The sequence below is a fragment of the Globicephala melas genome, chromosome 7 (genome assembly GCF_963455315.2).
Source record: "Globicephala melas chromosome 7, mGloMel1.2, whole genome shotgun sequence".
Lineage (NCBI taxonomy): Eukaryota > Metazoa > Chordata > Mammalia > Artiodactyla > Delphinidae > Globicephala > Globicephala melas.
This window is the reverse complement of record NC_083320.1, coordinates 39149212-39174884: the sequence shown is the minus strand read 5'-3', so window position 1 is coordinate 39174884 and position 25673 is coordinate 39149212. Positions and strand designations below refer to the sequence as shown.

At 38.7% G+C, this 25673-nt stretch overlaps 1 protein-coding gene across 1 annotated transcript in view; it reads right to left on the bottom strand.

Moving 5' to 3' along the window:
• Positions 1-25673, bottom strand: part of DNAH7 (dynein axonemal heavy chain 7) — a 246720-nt gene that overhangs the window by 2063 nt on the left and 218984 nt on the right. The window contains exons 58-63 of the mRNA XM_030855979.3: positions 20283-20468; positions 18513-18650; positions 13311-13541; positions 10521-10673; positions 8908-9085; positions 492-595 (exon numbers count right to left, since the gene is read on the bottom strand). Of these exons, the coding sequence (XP_030711839.2) occupies positions 492-595; positions 8908-9085; positions 10521-10673; positions 13311-13541; positions 18513-18650; positions 20283-20468 (990 nt within the window). The remainder of the gene's footprint in view (positions 1-491; positions 596-8907; positions 9086-10520; positions 10674-13310; positions 13542-18512; positions 18651-20282; positions 20469-25673) is intronic.

The window sequence follows — 25673 nt, the reverse complement described above, 5'->3', positions numbered from 1 at the left end:
ATTCTCATAACTACAAACAAGTATCCTTTTGATGGTTTATTTAATGCCAAGGTTTTTGCATTTTTGTGTTTTTTGTTGGTGATTTCGCTGTTTAAAATGGCCCTTAAGTGTAGTGCTGAGGTGCTGTCTAGTGTTCCTAAATGCAAGAAGGCTGAGATATGCCTTATAGAGAAAACACTATAAGCTTTGTTCAGGCATGAGTTACAGTCCATGAGTTCAGTGTGAATGAATCAACAGTATATATTAAGTAAGGTATCTTTAAACAGAAACACAAGTAAAACAAGGTTATATATTGATCAAGTAACAAAAATGTGACCACAGGATCACAGAAACTTAACCTTATATTTCGCCTAGGAGTTCAGTATTCACTAATTCAATGTTGGAAGCAAGCTTATAGAACACAACTACTGTGAATAACAAGAGTTGACAGAATATGTGTATGTCTGTGTATAAAATAGCCTCCCATGTATATATCATTAAAAAATACTAACCACAGGCACTGTATCATAAAGAATTTTGGGATGTGATTCTGCAAGTTTCTTGATCTTTCTATTCCAGGAAGCTCCATCCAGAAACAGTCCATGAATGAAAACACCTAAATATAAAAGAAGCAGGTTAATACAAGACTTTACATATGCATATTGATTGAGTTCTGAAGCTGAAATTCCTGCCGGTGAATGCTGTGCAGGTGATACTAGGTCAGCAAATGAAGGCCTGCTTTAAATGAAGGCAACGTTCTAAGTTTGTGTTAACATTCTTACTTCAAGAATAGCTATACTTTGCCTAGTCAATTAATTCAGTAAAATTAGATGTGGAAGACGAAAAGAGGAAAGGAATTTTAAATTAGTCTATGTGAAGTTCTCTGGGCAAATGCTATCAGGTTTATATTTTAACTGACCAATGAGTATAATGTTGTTAAGAGTCCACAAAATCTACAAGAAAAGGTCTTAAGGTAATTGTAGGGATCCAGTGGATTCTAGGCAGCATGTGAACAAAATACCCTTCTGCTGATGTCTAATGTCCTGAGAGTTAAATTTCTCCTCCCCTTTTAGAATCTATCCAAGGCCACGCCTCAATCTGTATGCAAGAACACATGGATGAACTCCGTCCAGAATGCAATATCATACACGAACAGCTGAAGAACACAAATTAAGGGATCCATGAAACCTGGATCACATGCCCTGGCTATCCACTTATGTAAAAGCCTCATGAATTGAATATGGGTATCTGCACATGAAAATATTCATTGTAATTGTTGCACAGATATGAAGAGAAGCAATGAGGAACTTAGGAAGACTTAGGTTTTATCTCTTAATGTGCTGTGTGACCTTGAACAATTCATTTAACTTTAGACCTGTTTTTTATCCAGAGGACAACTGGAAAATATTTGTAAAACAATAATGCCTGCTTTGTCTACCTTGTAGAGTTAGAATCAAATCAGCTATACTGGTGAAAGCGCTCTGTAAAAGTAGGATATAAAAATCTACTTGGGCAGTGCTGTCCAATAGGACTTTCTCCAGTGATGGAAATATTTTATATCTGTGCTTTCCAATATGGTAGCCATATTTAGCTATTAAACACCTAAAACGTGGCTGGTGAGACTGAGGGATTGAATTTTATTTAATTTTGGTTATAAATTTAAAAGGCCACATGGGGATAGCCCAGTGATGGATGTTAAGGGAAGACTTAACCTTTTCTTCTCTCCAGGTTTTAACTGACAGAAAGCATAGTTGGAATAAAATGTCAACTACTGGTAAAGCACTTGTCCAATAAATTCCCAAGTATTACTCTAGTAAAGCTGAATTACAAAATGCATCTTGAGCCTGGGGCCAGGTGGGGGGGTGGACCTGCCTGCAGGAGCAAGAGAGGTCTGCAAGCACATCCTATATGCTAATGTCTCCAGCCAGATCTAAGCCCACTGGCCAGTCACAATAATAGATGGGAACAGAGAAAGTAGAGGAGACCCTACAGACAGGTCCCAGAGAGCCATTTAATACCCTGGCCTTGCTGACTTGTAAGCACAGTCCAGTAAATCTCTGACTCTAAGCAATAGGATGATCTATTCCTTACGTGGGAAAGATTATGTCAGAGAGAGTAAAGAGAAGAGTTCATTTCAACACCTAAGAAAAGTGGCAGTAGGGATAAAAGTTCCCTCCTACCTAACAACAATTTTATAAGAAATGTGATAGGGACAATCAAATATGTTTTTGTTTCTCATGGTCAATAAGGGCCTTTTGGAAAACACAAAATACAAAATGACAGGAGATACTAACTGGGTCCTGTTTCACAGGTGCTCTTGCTCTGTGTCACACCTTTGCCTCTGTGAGCCATGGTCAGCACAGGGTGGTGGCCACAGCATCCCCAGGCCCTCTCGTTCACTCCTTCCTGTCCCCTTCCTGCTTTGTAGTGCTCTCCCTGTTGATGACTCTGAGTCACCCTGTAGTGCCCAGTAGTTCAGATAAGATGAATCTTAGGCAAACACATCTAGAATGTATGACACTAACACTAGATAGATTTACAATGGCATTGTGGCCACTTTAAAAGTCACTTTAAGAGTGAGTAGCTGGGGCTTCCCTGGTGGCGCAGTGGTTGAGAGTCTGCCTGCTAATGCAGGGGACACGGGTTCGAGCCCTGGTCTGGGAGGATCCCACATGCCGCGGAGCAACTAGGCCCGTGAGCCACAACTACTGAGCCTGCGCGTCTGGAGCTCCACAACGAGAGAGGCTGCGATAGTGAGAGGCCCGCGCATAGCGATGAAGAGTGGCCCCTGCTTGCCACAACTAGAGATAGCCCTCACACAGAAATGAAGACCCAACACAGCAAAAATAAATTAATAAACTCCTACCCCAACATCTAAAAAAATAATAATAATAATGCTCAACTCAATACAGAATATTGTATTGAATTGGCTATAGAACCACCAACTTAAAAAAAAAAAAAAAAAGAGTAGCTTTTCTCATGACCCCAAAATACACAACACCCCACAAAAGACCCGGAATAACCAAAGCAATCTTGAGAAAGAAAAACAGAGCTGGAGGAATCAGGCTCCCTGGCTCAGACTATACTACAAAGCTACAGGCATCAAAACAGTGTGGTACTGAAACAAAAACAAATAGATCAATGGAACAGGATAGAAAGCCCAGAAATAAACTCACGCACCTATGGTCAATCTACGATAAAGGAGGCAAGACTATACAATGGAGAAAAGACAGTCTCTTCAATAAATGCTGCTGGGAAAACTGGACAGCTACATGTAAAAAATGAAATTAAAACACTTTAATACCATATGCAACAATAAACTCATAATGGATTAAAGATCTAAATGTAATACCAGATGCTATAAAACTCTTAGTGGAAAACATAGGCAGAACACTCTATGACATAAATCACAGCAAGATCTTTTTCAATTTGTCTCCAAGAGTAATGGAAATAAAAACAAAAATAAACCAGTGGGACCTAATTAAATTCAAAAGTTTTGCACAGCAAAGGAAACCATAAAACAAAAAGACAACCCACAGAATGGGAGAAAATATTTGCAAACGATGTGACTGACAAAGGATTAGTCTCCAAAATTTACAAGGAGCTTATGTGGCTCAATATCATAAAAACAAACAACCCAATCAAAAAATGGGCAGAAGAACTAAATAGACATTTCTCCAAAGAAGGCATACAGATAGCCAAGAGGCACATGAAAAAATATTCAACCTTGCTAATTATTAGAGAAATGCAAATCAAAACTACAATGAGATATCACCTCACACCAGTCAGAATGACCATCATCAAAAAATCTACAAACAATAAATGCTGGAGAGGGTGTGGAGAAAAAGGAACCCTCCTGCACTGTTGGTGGGAATGTAAATTGATACAGCCACTATGGAGAACAGTATGGAGGTTACTTAAAAAACTAAAAATAGAGCTACCATATGGTCCAGCAATCGCACTCCTAGGCATATATCCAGAGAAAAACATGGTTTGAAAGTATACATGCACCCCAATGTTCACTGCAGCACTGTTTACAAAAGCCAAGACATGGAAGCAACCTAAATGTCCATCAACAGATGAATGTGGTACATATAAACACTAGAATATTACTCAGCCACTAAAAAGAATGAAATAATGCCATTTGCAGCAACATGTATGGAGCTGGAGATTATCATTTTAAGTGAAGTAAGTCAGACAAATATCGTATGATATCACTTATATGTGAAATCTATTAAAAAATGATACAAATGAACTTATTTACAAAACAGAAACAGTCTCACAGACTTAAGAGAATGAACTTATGGTTACTGGGGGGAGAAGGGTGGGGGAGGAGGGATAGACTGAGAGTTTGGGAATGGCGTGTACACACTGCTATATTTAAAGTAGATAACCAACAAGGACCTACTATACAGCACAGGGAACTCTGCTCAATACTCTGTAATAACCTAAATGGGAAAAGAATTTGAGACAGAATAGATACATGTATATGTATAACTGAATCACTTTGCTGTACACCCGAAGCTAACATATTGTTAATCAACTATACTCCAATATGAAATAAAAATTTTTAAAAAAGAGTAGCTTTTCCCATGATGTTTAATTTAACATTAGGTAAATGAGGTTGACTTCTTTATGAGCCCCAGAACCAGGCACATCCTGAAGTTTGTATGAGGAGACAGACTGTGGACTGGTAGAGGTGAGAAAGAAACTGTGCTTCTAGCCCCAGTTGTTCTCAGGTCGGATCTGTGTTCCTTCCCTTAGGGTCCCATGAGAAATTGTTCCTTGGGAAAAATTCCATTGCTCCAAATCATTCCATGGAATCTCCTTTTCTTTCTGGTAATTTGCTAAGCACGAAGGAAAAAGCCAGAATGACAAAAAGGCTAAGCTGTGGATATCTGTATTTGGGGGAAAATGTTTGTGTGTATAAAATTAATAAAATTCATGATTTAGTGAACCTCTATCAGCTACTGTAAATCAAACCTGGGCTGATTCTTTGGTATTCAGTAAACTGGTTTATTTAACTGATGGCTACTCTACTATGGGATCTTGGAACACTAAATGGTCTTTATTGATCTTTAAATAAGTTGTGCTTTATACCTGCTCCACTGTTTTCAAGATAATTTTGGATTTTACTAAATTTGGGTCATTAATAAGAGCAGTTGTGGGTTAAATTAGTAAATCAGTGTAAACGGAAATAGCAACTACCTTGTACAACATCTGAGTTTATATATAACAATTGGAAATTCAAGAGTTTAATCTTAGATATTAACTAGTTTATAAACTTCAGGTAATGCTTTTTTAACTTCTCTTTTAACTGAGTTCAAAAACATAACTTTGATGGGCAGCATATACTACTCAGACTTCAATTCAAATGCCATCTTCTGCCTTTTATCATAATGATATAAGGAAAATTGAGGGAAAAAAATTATTCCATCTGATTTAAATACTTAAGAATCAGCCACAGCTCTTCAAGAAAACTTTCCTTGGGCTTCCCTGGTGGCTCAGTGGTTGAGAGTCTGCCTGCCGATGCAGGGGACACGGGTTCGTGCCCTGGTCCGGGAAGATCCCACATGCCGCGGAGTGGCTGGGCCCGTGAGCCATGGCCGCTGAGCCTGCACGTCCGGAGCCTGTGCTCCGCAACGGGAGAGGCCACAACAGTGAGAGGCCCGCATGCCGCAAAAAAAAAAGGAAGGAAATGAAATAATTACAGAGTGTGATTAATGTTTTGAAGTTAATAAGCAAAGTTGCAAGAGAGGCTAACAAGGTGGAGTGAGGGCTTCAATAGATAGCCCTCACTCTTCAATTATTTGTAAAGCAAATAATTGCTTTACAATGTTGTATTAGTTTCTGCTGCACAGCGAAGTGAACCAGCTATACACATACACATATCCCCTTCCTCTTGGACCTCCCTCCCCCACCATCCCACCCATCTAGGCCATCACAGAGCCCTGAGCTGAGCTCCCTGTGCTATACAGCAGGTTCCCACTAGCTATCTATTTTACACATGGTAGTATATTTATGTCAAACCATAAGGAAGTGCTTTCTGATGAACTATAACATATGCTCAGACCTGAAGTTTGAGGAGCGCCCACCATGCTAAGTCTGCTTAGGAATAGTACTACAAAGATCCCAAAGAGAAAAGAGCTTGAGGTGACCTAGGAATTGTGAGAAGGTCCAGTGTGCCCTGTGTGGGGTGGCACAGGATGGGCTCCAGAGGTGGACAGTGGCTAGAATGTGCCTGGCCTCATAGTCATGGTAAGGGGTTTAGAGTTTATTCTAGCTACAAAGGGAAAATGTCATTATTAACTTACTTAGTCGTCTGAATTTCAATGGGGGCTTAGTGGTGACATGATCTGTTTACATTTTTAAAAAACTTCTGTGGCTTCTGTAGAAATGAAGGATTATAAGAGTGTAACACTTGTAGGAAGATAAGAGGCTAGAGCAAAAGTCTGAATAAAGATGGAGGTGGCAGGGCTTCCCTGGTGGCGCAGTGGTTGAGAGTCCGCCTGCCGATGCAGGGGACGCGGGTTCGTGCCCCGGTCCGGGAAGATCCCACATGCCGCGGAGCGGCTAGCCACGTGAGCCATGGCCGCTGAGCCTGCACGTCCGGAGCCTGTGTGCCGCAACGGGAGAGGCCACAGCAGTGAGAGGCCCGCATACCACAAAAAAAAAAAAAAAAAAAAAATGGAGGTGGCAGCAGCATTGTAGATGAGCAACTGCATGTGATGTGAGTATGTGAGGGAGCAGAAGAACGAAGAATCCATGGGTTTCTGGCTGGACAGTGGTGCCATTTGTCGCAATTCATTATAAGTTTTACATTTCCAGGAGAAAGCAGAAGTGGAGATGTCAGGCAGGCAGTTGGATACAGAGGTCTGGATTTTAGAGGAAAGATTTACACTGGACATTCAAATCTGGAAGATATAATCCAGGAGGTAATATTTAAAGACACAAAAAGTATGAGGTCGGGCTTCCCTGGTGGCGCAGTGGTTGAGAGTCCGCCTGCCGATGCAGGGGACACGGGTTCGTGCCCCGGTCCGGGAAAATCCCACATGCCGTGGAGCGGCTGGGCCCGTGAGCCATGGCCGCTGAGCCTGCGCGTCCGGAGCCTGTGCTCCACAACGGGAGAGGCCACAACAGTGAGAGGCCCGCGTACCGCAAAAAAAAAAAAAAAAAAAAAAAAAGTATGAGGTCACTTGGGGAGAGGATGCAATTAGAAAAGAGAAATGCATTTGGGGTCCTTGGGAAATCCAACATTGAGAGGAGGAATAGCTAGCAAAAAGCATGAATGTGTCCAGTAAGAAAGGGAAATTCAGGAGAGGGTGATGACTTAGAAACAAAATGAGAAGAATGTCTCTAGAAAGAAGAAGTTGTCAACTGGTAAAGACTGCTAAGAGGTTAAGATGAAGACAGAAAAGAATTCATGGGATATGTCAACATGGAAGTCATTAGTAATTCTGAAGAGCATCAGTTGACTGGAGAGGATGAAAGGTAGACAGGAAAGAGGGAGTGAGAAGCTGGAGACGGCACGAGAATTGTGCTGCAAAGGGGAGCAGAGATTATGGGACAGTAGCTGAGGGGATACGGATATTTAGACAAGTGGCATTTGTTGATTTGTTGTAAGATGAGAGATTCTGGTTGCATGCTGGTAGGAATTATCCAGTAGTGAGGGAGATAACTGCTGATTCTAGAAACAGAGGGTACAACTGAAGGATAAAAACCCTTGGCAGGAGGAAAAAAATGAGAGCTGGACTATCCAGTGGATCTGAACTACCAGAGGGTGCAGCAGTCAACAGGTTTATGGATTCGGTTGTGCAAAAAGCCCTATTCTGATGGCTGCTTATTTTTTCAATGAAGGATGAGGTGAGATGCGGGGGCAAGGGGCAGGACAAAGAAGGCATACGTGGTTGCTTTGAAAGTGGGAATGCAACTCTTCCAGGGAACAGTAGTAGGACTGCTTCATAGTGTTATGACCCTCCTTGAGATTTCTGACAGTCAAGGTAAAGTAAAACCACCCAGCGCAGTAATAGGATGATGACACGCTGTTGTGATGACACATCTACTTCTTAGTATCTTCCACCAGAGTACAGATTAGTTGAGGGTCAAGATCCTGCCTACAGTCTTCACTGTTGATATTCCCCAGTGTCTAACAGAGCGAGCCAGTGAATTCACCATTCAGTGATGAATAAGGAAGCAGGATTATCTTTGACACATTAGTAAAACCAGGGCACATTATTGGTCATTTAGAAATTGTCATTTAAAGACAACACCATTTTGGTAAAATTAGAAATCAATAGTATTTTTAAAATAATACTTTTGAAAGGTAGTGGCCCCTTCCATTAAATTTGAAATAAAACATTAGGGTAGCCACTGAGTATTAAAAAGACAAATGATTAAGAAAATAAATTTCCTCACAATGTTTCAATCACAGAACATATGCTCATATTAGCTATTAACTGTATTAAGTTTTGGAAGGATGTATATAACAGGAAAGAACACATATTTTAGGAGTCTGCAAAGGTGTGCTCTTCGAGGGACCAAGAGATCCTTCTTTTTAATGTTGTGCTGCCTTAATTCCCCAAGGTCACCATAAGACTGTGGTTGATTATCCCATGTATTGTTAATTTGATGACTCCTTTCTACCTAACTTTTTTTAGAAATAACTTCAAAATTACACAATTTTGTAAAATGAAAACAATGCAAGGGACATCTACTCCTTCCTCAGATTAATTTCATCCCCATTTATTTTCTTACTCTTGCTCTCTCTTGCTCACTCTGTCTCTTCACAAAATTGTTTTTCCTTAACCATCTGAGGGTAAGTTACATACATGATGATTAAATTTTTAGCAGCTGGGTAAAGTGAGCAAGAATGTTACATTTTTGTTCAGTGTTGAAATATAAGCCAACTCATTCCATCGCTGCACTTACCATCTTCCGGAGCATGGTTGTATTCTTTGTCTTCCATCACTTCATAGTCAAACCCAAGAAGATCAATAGGGATGGTGTATTTCCTGGCATAGTTCTGCTGGGCGCCAGTCAGGAAGGCTTGTGTGAAGAAGAAGCCAGAAAGCCAGAACACTGGGGGAGGGCCAACCTCGTACCATTGCTGTGGTGTCAAAGCACAAGTGTTCTGACAACAGGGTCTTTCAACTTTGAATGCAACATGGCTTAGTACAATTTGCCACAAACACTCCGCCTATTATCTTCTAGGTAAACTAACAAATAAGCTAACACTTTGAGGAATAAAAAGTCATACTATCAAAGTTTGAAAAATAGGCAACATATCCAGCGTTCGTTCTGACTTCAATTTCGTATCCATTGCACCAGCTCATGCAATGATATGAATCATAATGTGTGTGAATGTAGATACAAATGTCTGTTTTATACATGCCCAGTGATTCCTTCAGAAGAGCTCCATACAATAGTGAGTTTCTAATATACATTATTGCACGCTACATCATGTTGTTTAATTGAATAAAAGAAGATCTCCCTACAAGGTCTGGTCAGACGATAATGTTTCTTTCACTTTTTTTCCTCTCTGGTTATTAGTACCCGGTAGAATATTCCTTTTGAAGTCTTCCCTTCTACTTCACCAAAATACAGTGAATCTAACATACGAAGACATAATATTGTAACAGGAACTTCCAGAAGATACAGGGTAGTGAGAGCTTAAGATCTTTATAAATATCAAGATATCTGGATATTCCGTTCATATCATATATTATAACAAGTAGTTGAGTTACTGACTCTAATAGTAAATTATAGAAGTCAGTCTGAAGAAGTGAATTTGAAGAACTTTCCCCTATAAGAATCCAAGGTAGAGTCTTCACTTTTCAAGAACAATCTTAATCCTTCAGTACCAAGTCTAGTATCAAAGAAGGCCTATATTATGGAAGGGGTGTTTTGTCATTTTATCCCCGGAGAAATCTCCTCACAGGCAATTTTTGATGTATTATGTATAGTACCTAGGGAATTAATCAATACTTCTAAGAAATATAGCTGTTAATAATAACATAGTTAAGCACCAACATTGCCAGATAATTAGGAGGCAGGCTTCTGCCCACTCTACATTTCCAAGACAATTAGCCTTTGAGGTTATTACTGACTTGGGCTGAAACAGCAATCTAGTGATTTCACGACCTGGAGGGGTGCTGGACAAGGAAGAAATAATTCTCCTTACTAGTAGCTTGTCTGGCTTTCTAAGATGCTGTGCTGTAGGAATCTCTTTTAAAACTAAATATTTAATGGAAATATCAACATAGCCAGTCCTTTTCCCTCTTCAAATGTCCTTGGCTTGAATGTCTAACTTCACTGAACACAAACACCTGCTCCTAAAGAAGCTTTCAGAGGTTCTACTTCCAATGTTAGTATTTTGACAATTCCATGTAACAGTTACACAAACTATATGCAATATTGGGGAGTGGTCATTTGTGCCTGGGATGCACAGAAAAACTAGAGAGTCATACTTATTACGTTAGGCAACCTGATGAAGAAGATGAAATCAGAAGAAACTTAATATATGAGCATTTGGATGAACTCACCTGCAAAAACTTTAGTCTTGCAAGGAAGTCATTCACATAGCTCCCAAGTGGTTTGAGGCTTGGGTATGATTTACCCATCCACATTCCTGGAATTTTGACATTCAGAATGCTGCTAACCACTTCCTCAAGATCTGTAGACATCACTACAAGCCCCTGAAACGCATTTAACCATTGTTTAACACAACTGTATTCTAGGTTATGAATAATTTTATAATTGTATTTGTTTACAATTATGATTAGTTGAGTCATATAGCAAAAAAAGAAAAGATACTTTCTTTTGCTCACAAGTTGTGGAGTCTTTGAATTATTCCTTAGAAAAATATTAACAATTGTAATCTAATCAAACTTTAATGGAAAATTTCTTTTCTTGAAATATAATTGACATACAACATTAGTTTTAGATGTATGACATAATGATTCAATATTTGTATATACTGTGAAGTGATCATCACAGTAGGTCTAGTTAACATCCATCACCATACATAGTTACAGCATTTTGTGTGTGTGATGAGAACTTTTAAGATCTACTCTCTTAGCAACTTTCAAATGTGCAATACACTATTATTAACTATAGTCACCAAGCTGTACATTACATCTCCATAACTTATTTATTTTGTAATTGAAAACTTTTGACCCCCTTTACCCATTTTTTCCACCCTGGAAGATCTCAACACTTGGCTTCTCACTAGCTATTAAATCACAGCCTAACTTTGACTTAGTTTACTTGTCCATTAAATGGACAACGAATATATCGCTGTCCTGCTTTCTTAAAAGGATAGTGATAAATATAAAATGAGGAAAATGATACAAAGTGCCTTGAAAGGTTAAGACATCCTGGACTGCAACTATTAAGTCTAATTGATCTTATCCCATTTTGAAATGTAAAATAGATCATTTCATTTCATTGCTTAAAACCCTCTGAAGGGTTTTTTACTTTTACACTTTACCTTTACACTTTAGAATAAAATTGAAGATCCTAAGAGATGGTAACACTTTGAGGCCCTTGAAATTTTTATTTGATCCTGCAATTGGGCCAGTTGCCATCATCATTTCTGTTTTCTTCATAGTTGACAATATAATTCCAACTAACATATGGAAAAGATTTTAGAGAAAATTTAATGGATTAAACATCCACATTTCATTTGCCTCCTTCCCCAAACCCTGAAACAACAGTAAAGGAATTTATTTGTTAGAAGCACAAGCCTAGGGACTTCCCTGGCAGTCCAGTGGTTAAGATTCTGCACTTCCACTGCAGGGGGCGCGGGTTCGATCCCTGGTCAGGGAACTAAGATCCTGCATGCCACACGGCGTGGCTAAAAAAAAAAAAAAAAAAAAAAAAGCCTACAAGTGCAGGAAAAATAGGAAAAGGCAAGGCAATATTGGGAGCTAGAAAGCATGTGGACTGTTGGTAGTTGACTTAGTAGTCAGGAGAAACTGGCAGACGGGAAAGTTAAGAATCGACTAGATATACACTAGGATACTCAAAGTATCAATATTTGGAACTGATGGCCCTAGCTGAAAGGGAGGAGAGGAGGGTGGTGCTAAATGAAGACTGTTGAAATCTGGCTTAAAAAATAGATTCCTGGGTCTTCTCCCACAAAACTGTACCTTATTCACCTTGAATGAAACCTGGAAAGGAAAATGAAGACATCCCTACAGTGGAGGGGATGCCAGGCTCAGGTGGGGTCAGAATTCCCATACTGAAATCAGGAATTAAGTGAATTCATGTGTATTGGTTGCTGAGCTCCCTGAGGCCTGTTTCCCCTTTTATCTCCCAGAATGCGGAAAGCCAGGCCTTCATCTTCCAGGAAGGATACAGGGAGGACCAGGTTAAGGAGAAACACAAGACACTGAATACTTCTTAGCCAAACCAGCCAGATTATACCACAGCCAGCCGGGCAGACTCCTCTCTCCATAATAACTCATATCCAACCACTCTTCTCCACCTCCACTGCTACAAGAAACCAACTCAGCTGGACTACTGCAATCACATAATTGGGTTCTGCCTGTGCTCTTGTTTCCCTACAATCCTTTCTGCAGCGGCCAGAGCAAACTTTAAAAATATAAAATAGATCATTTCATTTCATCACTTAAATCCCTCTGAAGGTCTCCCTTTACCTTTACACTTTAGGATAATATTGAAGATCCCAACCTTGGCCGAGAAGGCCATCATGAAGCCCATGCCTTCCTCTCTCTGTCCTACCATTTCCCTCGTGCTCACTCTACTCTAGACAAGCCAGCCTTCCCTACTGTGCTCCTGGACCACGCCAAGCTGGTTTTCTCAGGGCCTTCATGCTGGCTGGACCCTCTGCCCAAACGTTCCATGGCTTGTCCCTCCCATCAGGTCTCTCTCTTCAGAGCGGCCTGACCCCAAATGACTGAGTTTCCCACCCATCATTCTCTACATCCTTATTCCATTTTATTTTTTTCCACTGAACTTACCAATGACTGAAAAAAATAAATTTATTTGTTCATTTTTTAATTGTTTGTCTCCCTAAGAAGTAAGCTCTATGAGAGCAGAAGCTTTGTCTTACTCCTTAACATTTTATGCCTTCTTAGCATATGTTCCATCCAACAAACGATCGCTATATGTACCACATTCTATACTCATTTACACATTTATTAACTGTCAGCCCCAGAATTCGATACACTTTTTAAGGGTGGGGATTTTTTTTTTCTATCTCTGGAACCAAGAACAGTGCTTTCACGGAAGCTGTGCCCAATAAATATTTGCTGAGTAAATGAATGATGTTTATTTCAATGATTTTTCCTTGCTGTACTTCCCCTTACCTTGATTGCTTTCTGGATGTTAATGCATGATTCTCTTATGGTCTGCAGCAACTTATTGAACCGTCCCATCTCTTGGACAAGCACCGTGTTCATGCTCTGAGTGTAAGTGGTTGGGTATCTCCTCATTGCAGACTCCACATTGAAGTTGTTTGGAAGTTTACCCAAGATGTCACCAGCGACCTCATATACTACTTCATCCGATGATTTTGCACCAGACTCTGCTGAACGAGACTGGAAAGAATCCAAACTACGAATCAGAAATCCTCATAAAAAAAAAAGAAATCCTCATAAAAATCTAAGAATTGCTGGATAGGAAATCTCCTAAAGAAAACTTTATAAGAATGAGCACTATTGATACTTTGCTATTTTGACTATGATTCTTCTCCCCACGAGATTTATTGAAGTGATGATAACAAGCATGGGAATGGAGTTTCAGGAGAAAAGCAATTGGTAGAAGGTAGAAGGTCATGTACAATGTTCAGAGGCAAAAGAGGGTCTGGAGGAAGCAAACAAGCTGCACATTGTGCTGCCTGGGGGTCAGGGGAAGAGCAGATGATACAGACAGAGGGAGAAAAAGCGTTCATGTTGGGGGTGGTGGTGGTCAAGTGATGACGGGCATCAAAGCCCAGGAGGACGAAATCTGGTTTTTGCTTTCGCCACAAAATATATTTGGTAATAACTCTGGTGCCCAGTGGTTGCCAAAAGCAGAGATAGAGTTTTTTTTCCTTGAACCAAGAGGACAAAGAAAATAAACTCATCTCCTCTAAGCAGTTGGAAGAGTTATGGCGATAAGGCAGACTTTAGGGATTCACACTGGAAGCAGGGAAGGGGAATTTCATTTCAATTTTTATTTTTTATTTTATAGTGACACCATGCAAATGAATCTATATTTTCTGGGAAAACCCTTTAAATCCTCAGAATAAATGAATGTGTGTATGTGTGTGTGTGTTGAGAGAGAACAAGCACTATTAGAATATAAATGAATATATCTCATACTTTTCCAGTCCGTGGGAATTGTGTTTAGTCTTATTTCAGATTTTATATTTTCTAGTGTCTATATTGGCTCTATTCTATAAATATTGACTGTTACTTCTACTTAAGTTTCTAGTGAGATTTTTAATGCTACCTAACACATTCCTATGAAGTTGTGCAATAAAAAAATTAAATGTTGGTAAGTGTTAATTATATGCTAGCAAAAAAAGGGATATGCCAATATAGTAATCTTTTATCATGATCCCCAAACATTAGGTTTACAACTAAGTATATAAAACAAATTACAGAGAACAAAGAAGGTAATGAACGTTCGGCCCAAACTACTGAAATATCTATTTCCATTGCATTTAAAGAATCATATGCTGATTTCTATTTGTATTTTGATGTGCATACAATATACTATAAACTCAACCATTCCTATTTTCTAACAAGAGCTGTGCCTCCTCCGAAACCCCCCCCCAAAAAAGAATCTCAGCCCTTCAAAAATGTAAGAAAAATAATTTAGTAACACAAACATTCCTATACCTATTTCTCACACACCAAAATCACATAACTGGGGGGGTTTGTTTTAAAAGTAATATCCAACTGATATTGAGAATTAAGAGCAAAAGGGTGTTATTTATTTGTAATTATATAATTATATAACTTAGCTTTTTTTCCTTTTTACCACTTTTCCTTAGAGTTTTCACAAACACCGTTTGAAATCTAATGGTCATTGCCCTTTTATTAAACAAATAAAGATAAGTGGGATCCATTTTCAAGGAGACATTGTGGAATTCAGCCTTTCCATTTCTAGTTTCACAATATTTTAGGTTGAAACGATTTTCTTATTCAAAAGAGAGTCTGGCACACTATAAAACTCTTAGAGAAAAACACAGGCAGAACACTCTATGACATAAATCACAGCAAGATCCTTTTTGACCCACCTCCTAGAGTAATGGAAATAAAAACAAAAATAAATAAATGGGACCTAATGAAACGTAAAAGCTTTTGCACAGCAAAGGAAACCATAAACAAGATGAAAAGACAACCCTCAGAAGGGGAGAAAAGATTTGCAAATGAAGCAACTGACAAAGGATTCATCTCCAAAATTTACAAGCAGTTCATGCAGCTCAATAGCCAAAAAACAAAAAACCCAATCCAAAAATGGGCAGAAGACCTAAACAGACATTTCTCCAAAGAAGATATACATATAAAGCAGAAACTAACACACCACTGTAAAGCAATTATACTGCAATAAAGATGTTAAAAAAAAAAAAGAAGATATACAGGTTGGCAACAAACACATGAAAGGATGCTCAACATCACTAATCATTAGAGAAATGCAAATCGAAACTACAATGAGGTATCACCTCACACCAGTCAGAATGGCCATCATCAAAAAGTCTACACACAATAAATGCTGGAGAGGGTGTGGAGAAAAGGGCATATACCCTGAGAAAACCATAATTCAAAAAGAGTCATGTACCACAATGTTCACTGCAGCTCTATTTACAATAGCCAGGACATGGAAGCAACCTAAGGGTCCATCAACAGATGAATGGATAAAGATGTGGCACATATATATAATGGAATATTATTCACCCATAAAAAGAAATGAAATTGAGTTATTTGTAGTGAGGTGGATGGACCTAGAGTCTGTCATACAGAGTGAAGTAAGTCAGAAAGAGAAAAACAAAAACCATATGCTAACACATATATATGAAATCTAAAAAAAAAAAAAAAGAAAAATGGTTCTGAAGAACCTAGGGGCAGGAAAGGAATAAAGATGCAGACATAGAGAATGGACCCTGGTGGCGCAGTGGTTGAGAGTCCGCCTGCCGGTGCAGGGGACACGGGTTCGTGCCCCAGTCCGGGAAGATCCCACATGGCCCATGAGCCATGGCTGCTGAGGCCTGCGTACCGCAAAAAAAAAAAAGGATAATGGACCTGAGGACACAGGGAGGGGGAAGGGTAAGCTGGGACAAAGTGAGAGAGTGGCATGGACATATATACACTACCTAATGTAAAATAGATAGCTAGTGGGAAGCAGCCACATAGCACAGGGAGATCAGCTCTGTGCTTTGTGACCACCTACGGGGGTGGGATAGGGAGGGTGAGAGGGAGACGCAAGAGGGAGGAGCTATGGGGATATATGTATATGTATAGCTGATTCACTTTGTTATACAGCAGAAACTAACACACCATTGTAAAGCAATTATACTCCAATAAAGATTTTTTTTAAAGAGAGTCTGGCAGTTAAGTATAAGCAAAAGGGCTCTGCAGAAGTAACATTCTCAGCTCCAATGCTGGCTCCTGTCATTTCATAAGATATTTTGGTTAAATACACAAGGTAAAGGTCTTGTCATCGTGACCTTGCTCTCCGACCTGCAGTTCTGGTCTATCTCATTGCCTCTGAATTGTGGTTAATCCCGATGTAGAATCACTGAACTCCTGCTTACCCATTACTATAACTGTACTTGCCAATCTGAGTCGGAGGATATTGAAAGAGGTTGTTTAATTACATACTGAGAAGATACCCCAAGTGTATTTAAACTTATTTGCTCGGCTCTGAGTCATTTTCTGTTGGACTGAGCCCACTGCTTCATGTGGCACAGCCCATCAGGTTTAAATAAAGCCAAAAGACACTATAAATCTGCTGTCAGACTGTTGTGTACTACAGGCACTGATGTTCCTAACAACCTACTTATTCATGTCTGTATACATGCTTTCATGCTCAGGCAACAACTGATTTTAATGGTATTAACGTGTAAGATGGACATAAAAAATAATCTTTGTTCTTTCTGCCTTATGAGTAAATGTCATCTTACAGTAGACCAGAGGTAGAAGTTCCATGAACTCTTCCATCAGTGACAGCACACTATTTCATCCTCCTAATCTGGTTCTTTTAGCTTCCCGCCCCCCACTCCCAACCCAGCATCTCTGGTTATCTGCCTTCTAGGTCCTATCCCATGTTTAGAATCTAGAAAGAATATCACGTAGTGGTTCAGAACACAAATTCTGGAGCCAAACTAGTGGGAGTCAGACTGCTTGGCTTTGAGTGCTGGCTTGAAATTGTACTAGCTGACCTTGAGTAAATGACTTAATCTTTCTGTGTCTGAGTCTTTTAGCTGTAAAATGGGAATAATTAGCACCCTCACTTCATAGGACTGTCATAAGCATCACACTGTTATACATAAAGCATTCAGAACAGTGCTCCCATACAGTAAGCACTATAAAATGATTAACTATTATTAGTATTAATCTGAGATCCCATAAAAATAAAAAAGACCAGCTCGAAATCAGTTTTGGGGATAATTTGCTTGACTGAATAAACATCCTGAACTTACTAAAATTTCATTCAATCACTAAGGGAACTCACCATTTGGACTAATTTGCTTTCAAAAATAAAAAAAAAAAAAAAAAACAAGCATATCTTCTAATGGGAGAACAATACAAGGGAAGATCTCTAAATAGACAAGCAAGATTAAATATCTTTCATTCAAATGTACTGACTCGTGCCCAGGGCATGCTGAAATCTGGTGCCTTGGAAGGTCATTCTCCGACATGCCCTTACATTTATGCTCTCACCAGTGGAGCCGCATGTCTAAGAGTCAAAGGTTCTCCTAAACCTTTTAATTTATTTTGTACTTACTATTATATTCCTTAAATATTATGTAATCTGATAAAATATTGATGTGAAAGAAACTATTTCTATGTAAACTAGGTTAAATGTTCTAGAACATTTGATAAATATAAGTCATTTAAAAATGTTGAATAGGTAAGAGAGAAAATAAAATAGGCAGAATTCTAGATGGATTCTGGTGTTAAACTGCTTCCAGGTATCTTTGAAATTCTTCTTCCACTTTAAAGGAAGTAAAAAAGGATAATGTATTAGGGCATGATTTAAGCAAGAAAGGCAAAATGGAACTCACAGCAGCAGAATGATATCAAAGAATACTCAAAGAATATTATTCAAAGAACTCTTGGAAGCAGAATGATACTCAAAGATTCTTCCCAAATCAAAAGACTGACGAAAACAAAACCCACACATTCATTTACTTTATGTTTAAACCCATTTTTAAGTTACGTATTTTTTTTCTTTTCCTTAAAGTGGTTCTCCACTTGAAGAGATGGAATTCTGTGCCTGGGCCTCTACCGTGTTGTCTCATGCTGCTTGGGGAGCATCCTTTCCAGCCTCAGAAGCCAGTTCCTGCACAGATCACACACCTGTGTGAGAAGAATGTTATCAAACAGCAGTTGAGTTTCTGACTGATCTTTAGTGATATCTGCATTGGCATTCATCCCAAAGATTTCCGGAGCTGGGGTCAGCGGCAGTGTCTTTGTGTATTCGATGTAGCTTTTGTGCTGCAAAGATGAGTAACAAGGAATCAGGAGATTAGAAATCAGGAAATCAGGTTAGAATTATAGAAATCTAATTATCCTGTAGAGCTTGCTCACTGAAAAGAGATAATTTTTAATACTCAAGTTACTGAGTGGATGAGCCTGTGAACCTGGACACTGAATGCTTTCATTTTCTTTCAACCTGGCCAAAGTGTTAAAAAAAAAAGATATGGACACATTTAGAGAGAGAAAAAAATGTCCCATTCAACTGGAATGGATCTGAAAATGGAGAGAGGAATATCCTGGCTGCTTCATTTAGAAATTCTTCCTGAGAAATCTTTCTGTGCTGCATTTGCTGATGACTGTTCTTAGTTTATCACAATATTTTTTTTTCCGCTTTAGTCTGATATTTCTGTTTACTCTTATTGTGATAAATCCACGTAATTCAGAAAAGTGAAAATCATCTGAGATTTTATCATGAGATAACCACCATTAATATGGTAAATCTTTTTATATATACGCAGACACGTTTTATATTTTATTTATGTGAATTTCTATCAAAATTCCATACTTTTCCTGATGCTCATATAATCATATGCAAACATTCATATATTGGGTTGGCCAAAAAGTCTGTTCATAAGACGTTACAGAAAAATCCGAACGAACTTTTTGGCCAGCCCCATACACGTATGGTAGTGGGGAGACTGGTCACTGGTGGTTTTTCGAGATGGGTCATGTTACATAACCTGACTTCATCTTTGGCTATCTTCTCACTTACCAAATCATCACTGGGGATCTTGTTACCATGACTCCCTGTGTTGACTTGCCCCACCCAGTCAGTGACCTGGGCTCTGGGACTGATTTTTCTCTTCATCTATTAGTGTCTGCCCTCAGCTAGAATCCATCCTAGTGGATGATGGGGTCATGGTTATGTGCCTCTGTTGCCTGTGGCTGTGTTTTTAACTTTCAACTTGTGCCCTTTTGACTTCTGGGAATAAAATGAGAACCAATTTAATTGTGCTAGCAGTCCCTAGAAGTCTACTGTGTGATATGAAGGCAGATACCACATCTTCTACTAGACAGGACTGGAAAAAGTAGCAGAAGAGAACCTTGGTCTTGTGAAGCAGGTGTGATGCTCTGTCCCTTTCTACCTGTGGGATCTTGGGCAAGTCATTTAACTTTAGTGAACTTACTTTCTCACTTGTAAAAGACAAAGACAGAATAATAACTCAAATGTTAATTAGATGCTCCAGTGGGATAATTACATGTAACTGCTTTGTAAATAAGCATGATCTAAATGTTAACTATTATCGTTAATACGATTTTGTAAGCCCTTCTCATGTGTATTTCCATTTTAATTGGGGACCATGCCTTTTTCCCCAAAGCACTGAATTCACAATAAGAGGATTTCAGGTCACTGAGGAAGCCATTCTTGGGTGAGGAACATTTCTGATAGTCTTCACATTACAGCAAATAGGAAACCACTAACTCCATCTTTGTATGGGATTTGCTCTGTCCCTATAGGACTGAAGAAAGTACACACAATGGTTAACAAAAAACAAGGCTTCTTTAAAAAAAAAAAAATCACCTTTTTCTATATCAGAGGAATTCCACATTTTACTGCTTTTAGTTTTCTTGAAGAGCATATGTACTTACATCACCAGAAGGAGGCACAAAATAGATGCCACTGGAGTCGAATTTATAGTGCGGATTCTGAACTAATTCCGTGTTGAAGAATTTCTTTAAGATGCTGCGCAGCGTGCGCCGGTCCCAGTCGTCAGTCACGCGGCCGCCGTAATTGCACTCGCCCGTCATGTACTGCAGGGCGTCGTAGGGCAGTTCCTAGAGTAGAGGTCAAGTCGCTCAACCAGTCAAGATTTAGCAGTGGCACATCATACAGGATCGTGTTTCTTGTTTGCTCATGTTATTTAAACAGTTTACGGAAAGTTTGCATCAACACAATTTCCCTTTATGTACTTCCCGGCTAATTTCCTGTAATTTTCCCCAGGGTCTCTCTCTCCTTCTGTGATTTGTCATTTCCATCAGTGCAAAGAATAGAAATCCTCTATTAACTTGTGAACTCACCTCTATTCACCCAACATTAATGGACCACCTACTATATGCCTGATGCAAAATTAGTTAGACCATAATCCCATCCCTGAAAATCCTGCACTGTTGAATGACATTCAAAACCAATCCAATATAATTCCGAGATAATCAGTGTTCATTTCCTTCACCACCTCTTTATATCTGTATATGTTTGACAATTAGAATCACACTATATATACAATTTTGCATATAATTTTTCACCAAATCTCATATTATGAGATATCTTTTACTGTTTCACGAAATACTCTTTGAAAATAGTTTTTAATAACTATCTTCTAATATTGAAGATTTCAGTTGCTCCTAATTTTCTACTTTGTTAAATTGTTTCATTAAATATACATCCCTTAAAATTGCTAATGATTCTTTAGTCTAGATTCCTGAAAGGGAAATAACACTGTCAAAGGAAAGAAGTTTATAAAAAGCAATTGACTAATGTCACCAAACTGCTTTCCTGAAAGGGTGTAGTAATTGTAGGAATCAGTTTTAAAATCTCTGCTAATTTGACCAAAGGTAATTAATATTGCGTTAATTTGCATTTTCTAGAATACTAATGAAATTTATGATCTTTTCATATGTTTAAAAACATTTGTTCTTCTGTGAACTAGCCTATTTTTTTCAATTAGTTTTTAAAATTTTTAAAATTTTATTTATTTATTTATTTTTGGCTGTGTTGGGTCTTCATTTCTGCGTGAGGGCTTTCTCTAGTTGCGGCAAGCGGGGGCCACTCTTCATGGCGGTGCGCGGGCCTCTCACTATCGCGGCCTCTCTTGTTGGGGAGCACAGGCTCCAGACATGCAGGCTTAGTAGTTGTGGCTCACGGGCCTACTTGCTCCACAGCATGTGGGATCTTCCCAGACCAGGGCTCGAACCTGTGTCCCCTGAATTGGCAGGCAGACTCTCAACCACTGCGCCACCAGGGAAGCCCTCAATTAAAGTTTTAATAGTTTTATTTGTATAAGCTCTTTTATAAATCTACCTTTATCAAATTTCTTGAAATATTTTTCCTGTAGGTTTGCCTTTTTATTATATTCTCTAGTACATAGAATTTCTAAGTGTTTATGAATGCAAAAGAATTGATTTTTCCTATTGCGATTTTATTTATCCTAAGCATAAATACTTAAACAGCCACCAGTAATATAGAGAATTCTCTCACTGCTCACAACAAAACTGAGTATTATCATTTAGGGAAAAAAAATGATAATTAAACAATAAAATTGTTTTTAATTTTTGGGGATATAATTCACATATTATATTAGTTTCAGGGATACAAATAATGATTTGATATTTGTATATACTGATCACCACAGTAAGTCTATTTAACATCCATCACCATAATCACAATTTTTTTGTGTGTTGAGAACTTTCAAGATCTGTTTTCTTTAGCCACTTTCAAATATGCAATATAGTATTAACTATAGTCATCATGCTGGACATTACATATCTTAATTTTATTTTACTTATTTATTTATTTTTGATATTGACATTTAAAAAATGTTTATTCACCGCTTGTATTTCTTATTGTTAAATTATCTACTTTATTCTTTTATGTGTTTTCCTCATATGAATGCTTTTTTTTTTTCATTATTAAAAGCTCTTTATAAAGATACCGAATCAGTTTGTCAGAAAAATTTTAGGTATTTTCTCCAATTTTCATTTGTCTTTTATTTTTATGGTGTTTGTTTTTGGTATTTCAATATAGCAATGTTTTAAAATGTTTTCTACTAAAATACAGCAATCTTTTCACTTTAGGATTTTTTTCACCATTTTTGTGCTATAAATGCCCTTCTGGCAGTTATCTGCTAAAAGTTAAAGTGTATATACCCTACATCTCAGTGATCCCACTTAGAGGAATCTCTTCAGTAAAAAACAATAGCACTTGGGAAGAATAGGTGGTAGTGATTAGACAGAAGGAATTTATTGAATTCGGGCTTGGGAATTAAGAGACTTGTTACTTGGTAGAGTTGGAAATGAAGGCAGTGAATTTAGGAGAACAGCTCAGTGACCAAGACGTGGTGGAGAAACAAGCAGAACCAGGAGGGAGAACAACGGCACGGTGTTTAGGGGAGTTTGCAGATGCCGGCAGTGCTCGGGTTTGCCTTGTTGACAGGTCCCCACCTCATAAAACTGAAATATAGTAAGAAAACTCCTGTGTGAATTAAATAGTATATCAGCATGAGCTGGGCCCTGGGAGGGCTTTGTGAGGCAGACATAAGATGAGATCTGGAGGGGAGGAGTTTGGCTTATGTTTAAAGGGTTAAACCTGCCAACATTCCCCTGAGAGCTGATGGGTAAACTTGTTTCTCTCAGTAGCTTGATCACAACCAGGGCCAGTCAAACTGGGGAATGCATTCTCCCAGGCGCCCAGGTCCATTGGCTGAGGTCGCAGAAAGAGTAGCAGCTCGCTGCTGGGATTTCTTCTCTGTTCTGTTGTTATAAGAGGGTTGAGACCACAGGCCAGGAGAGAGTGCAGAAGTCGGCAACTATATGCAAGGTTATATATGAAGTTATTCACTTTAACACTACTTATTAGTAAGAAATAAAAAGGAAATAAAATCCTCATAGTCAAAAGTGGGAAATGCTGTGTATGCAGCCATTAAAACAAAGATCTGTGTCTATTTTGGAAGTTGTCCACAACATATGTGAGTGAGAAAAGCAAGCTGAAAATGACATACAGATGTAATTATGTTTTTGAGGAAAATGTGTGTGTATATTGTATATATGTGTATATATAACTATTTGTGCATAGGAAAAAGTTTGGACAGCCCCTCCTAAGCTGTGAAATTGACTGCTTTGGGGGTGAACTTAGGGTGAGAGTGAGGGGGTGAGCCTTTCTCTCACACACAATCACACACACACAACCCTCCTAAAGGGAATTACCCATTTGCCAAGTACATTATATACATCCACTTGTATTTTCTTCTGTTACAGTTTACTTTTTCTTATTTATGTTTTTTAGATTAAAATATATAAAGAACTCATACAGCTCAATAACAAAAACCAAAAAATCTGATTAAAAAATGGGCAGAGGGGCTTCCCTGGTGGTGCAGTGGTTAAGAATCTGCCTGCCATAGCAGGGGACACGGGTTCGAGCCCTGGTCCGGGAAGATCCCACATGCCGTGAAGCAACTAAGTCCGTGCGCCACAACTACTGAGCCTGAGCTCTAGAGCCTGCGAGCCACAACTACTGAGCCCGCGTGCCACAACTACTGAAGCCTGCACGCCTAGAGCCCGTGCTCTGCAACAAGAGAAGCCACCGCAATGAGAAGCCCGTGCACTGCAATGAAGAGTAGGCCCCACTCGACACAACTAGAGAAAGCCTGCGTGCAGCAACAAAGACCCAATGCAGCCAAAAATAAATAGATAAAATAAATTTATATTAAAAAAAATGGGCAGAGGATCTGGATAGATATTTTTCCAAAGAAGACATACAGACAGCCAATAGACACAGGAAAAGATGCTCAACATCATTAATCACCAGAAAAATGCAAATCAAAACTACGATGGGATGTCACTTCACACCTGTCAGAATGGTTATTATCAAAAAGACAAGAAATAATACATATGTTGGTGAGGATGTGGAGAAAAAGGAGCCCTTGTGTACTGTTGGAGGGAACGTAAATTGGTGCAGCCACTATGGAAAACAGTATGGAGGTTCCTCAAAAAACAAAATTAAAAACAAAACTACTGTATGACCCAGCAATTCCACTTCTGGGTATTTATTCAAAGAAAATGAAAATACTAATTTGAAAGGCTATATACATCCCTATGTTCATTGCAGCATTATTTACAATAGCTAAGACATGGAAGCAATGTAAGTGTCCACTGATGGATGAATGGATAAAGACGTGGACTATACGTGGAATACACAATACTATTCAGCCATAAAAAGAATGAAATCTTGCCATTTGTGACAACATGAATGGATCTTGAGGGTATTATACTAAGTGAAATAAATCAGACAAAGACAAATACTGTGTGATTTCACTTAAATGTGGAATCTAAAAACACAAAACAAATGAACAAACAAAACAAAACTTATAGATACAGAGAACAGATTGATGGTTGCCAGAGGGGTGGTGAGTTGCCGGGAGGGCAAAATGGGTGAAAGAGATTAAGATGCACAAATTTCCAGTTATAAAATAAATAAGTCATGGGGATGTAAGTACAGCATGGTGACATTAGTCAATAATACTGTGGCACAAATTTGAAAGTTGCTAAGAAAGTAAATCTTAAAACTTCTCATCACAAGAAAAACAATTTTTTTTTAACTCTACGGTGACAGATAACTAGAAGTATTGTGGTGATCATTTTGCAGTATATACAAATGTTGAATCATGTTGTATACCTGAGACCAATGTAATGTTGTAGGTCAATTATACTTCAATAAAAAAGAACAAAGTTTTGATTGCTGAAGGATTACATTCGATTTAGTATCAAAGGGAACTGTGAATCCCATTCCACAAAGAATCTCTCTGTATTTCTTGATGGGTTATACGTCATGCATGAGTAGCAGTTTTGTGCAGTTTGCTATATGATCACTGTGCTGGAGGAACGGGAAGTACTGCTCAATTGTCATTTAATAGAAGGAACCAGTTCGGTCAGTCCCACGCGTCATGAAAAGATTCTCTGTAGCATTTGCCAGGATGGACAATTCCTGATACTCCATAGTTACTCAGCGTGCTCACTCCCCCTTTTTCTCTGGCTGTTTGGTCTGCATTTTCCATTTCTCCTGTCCTCTCTCCTACCATTGATATTGGGTGCTCACCAGCAGCCAGGCTTTAGTTCGTTTTTACGCTACAAGGCCTCCCTTTTAAATCTCAGGTGTTCTCAGGCTTCTCCTTACACATTAACAATTCACAATTCTCTATTTGTGCTCACTCTTTTCTCTCGGGCTTTATATCTATATGCCAAAAGCCTACCAGATACCATCGATATCTA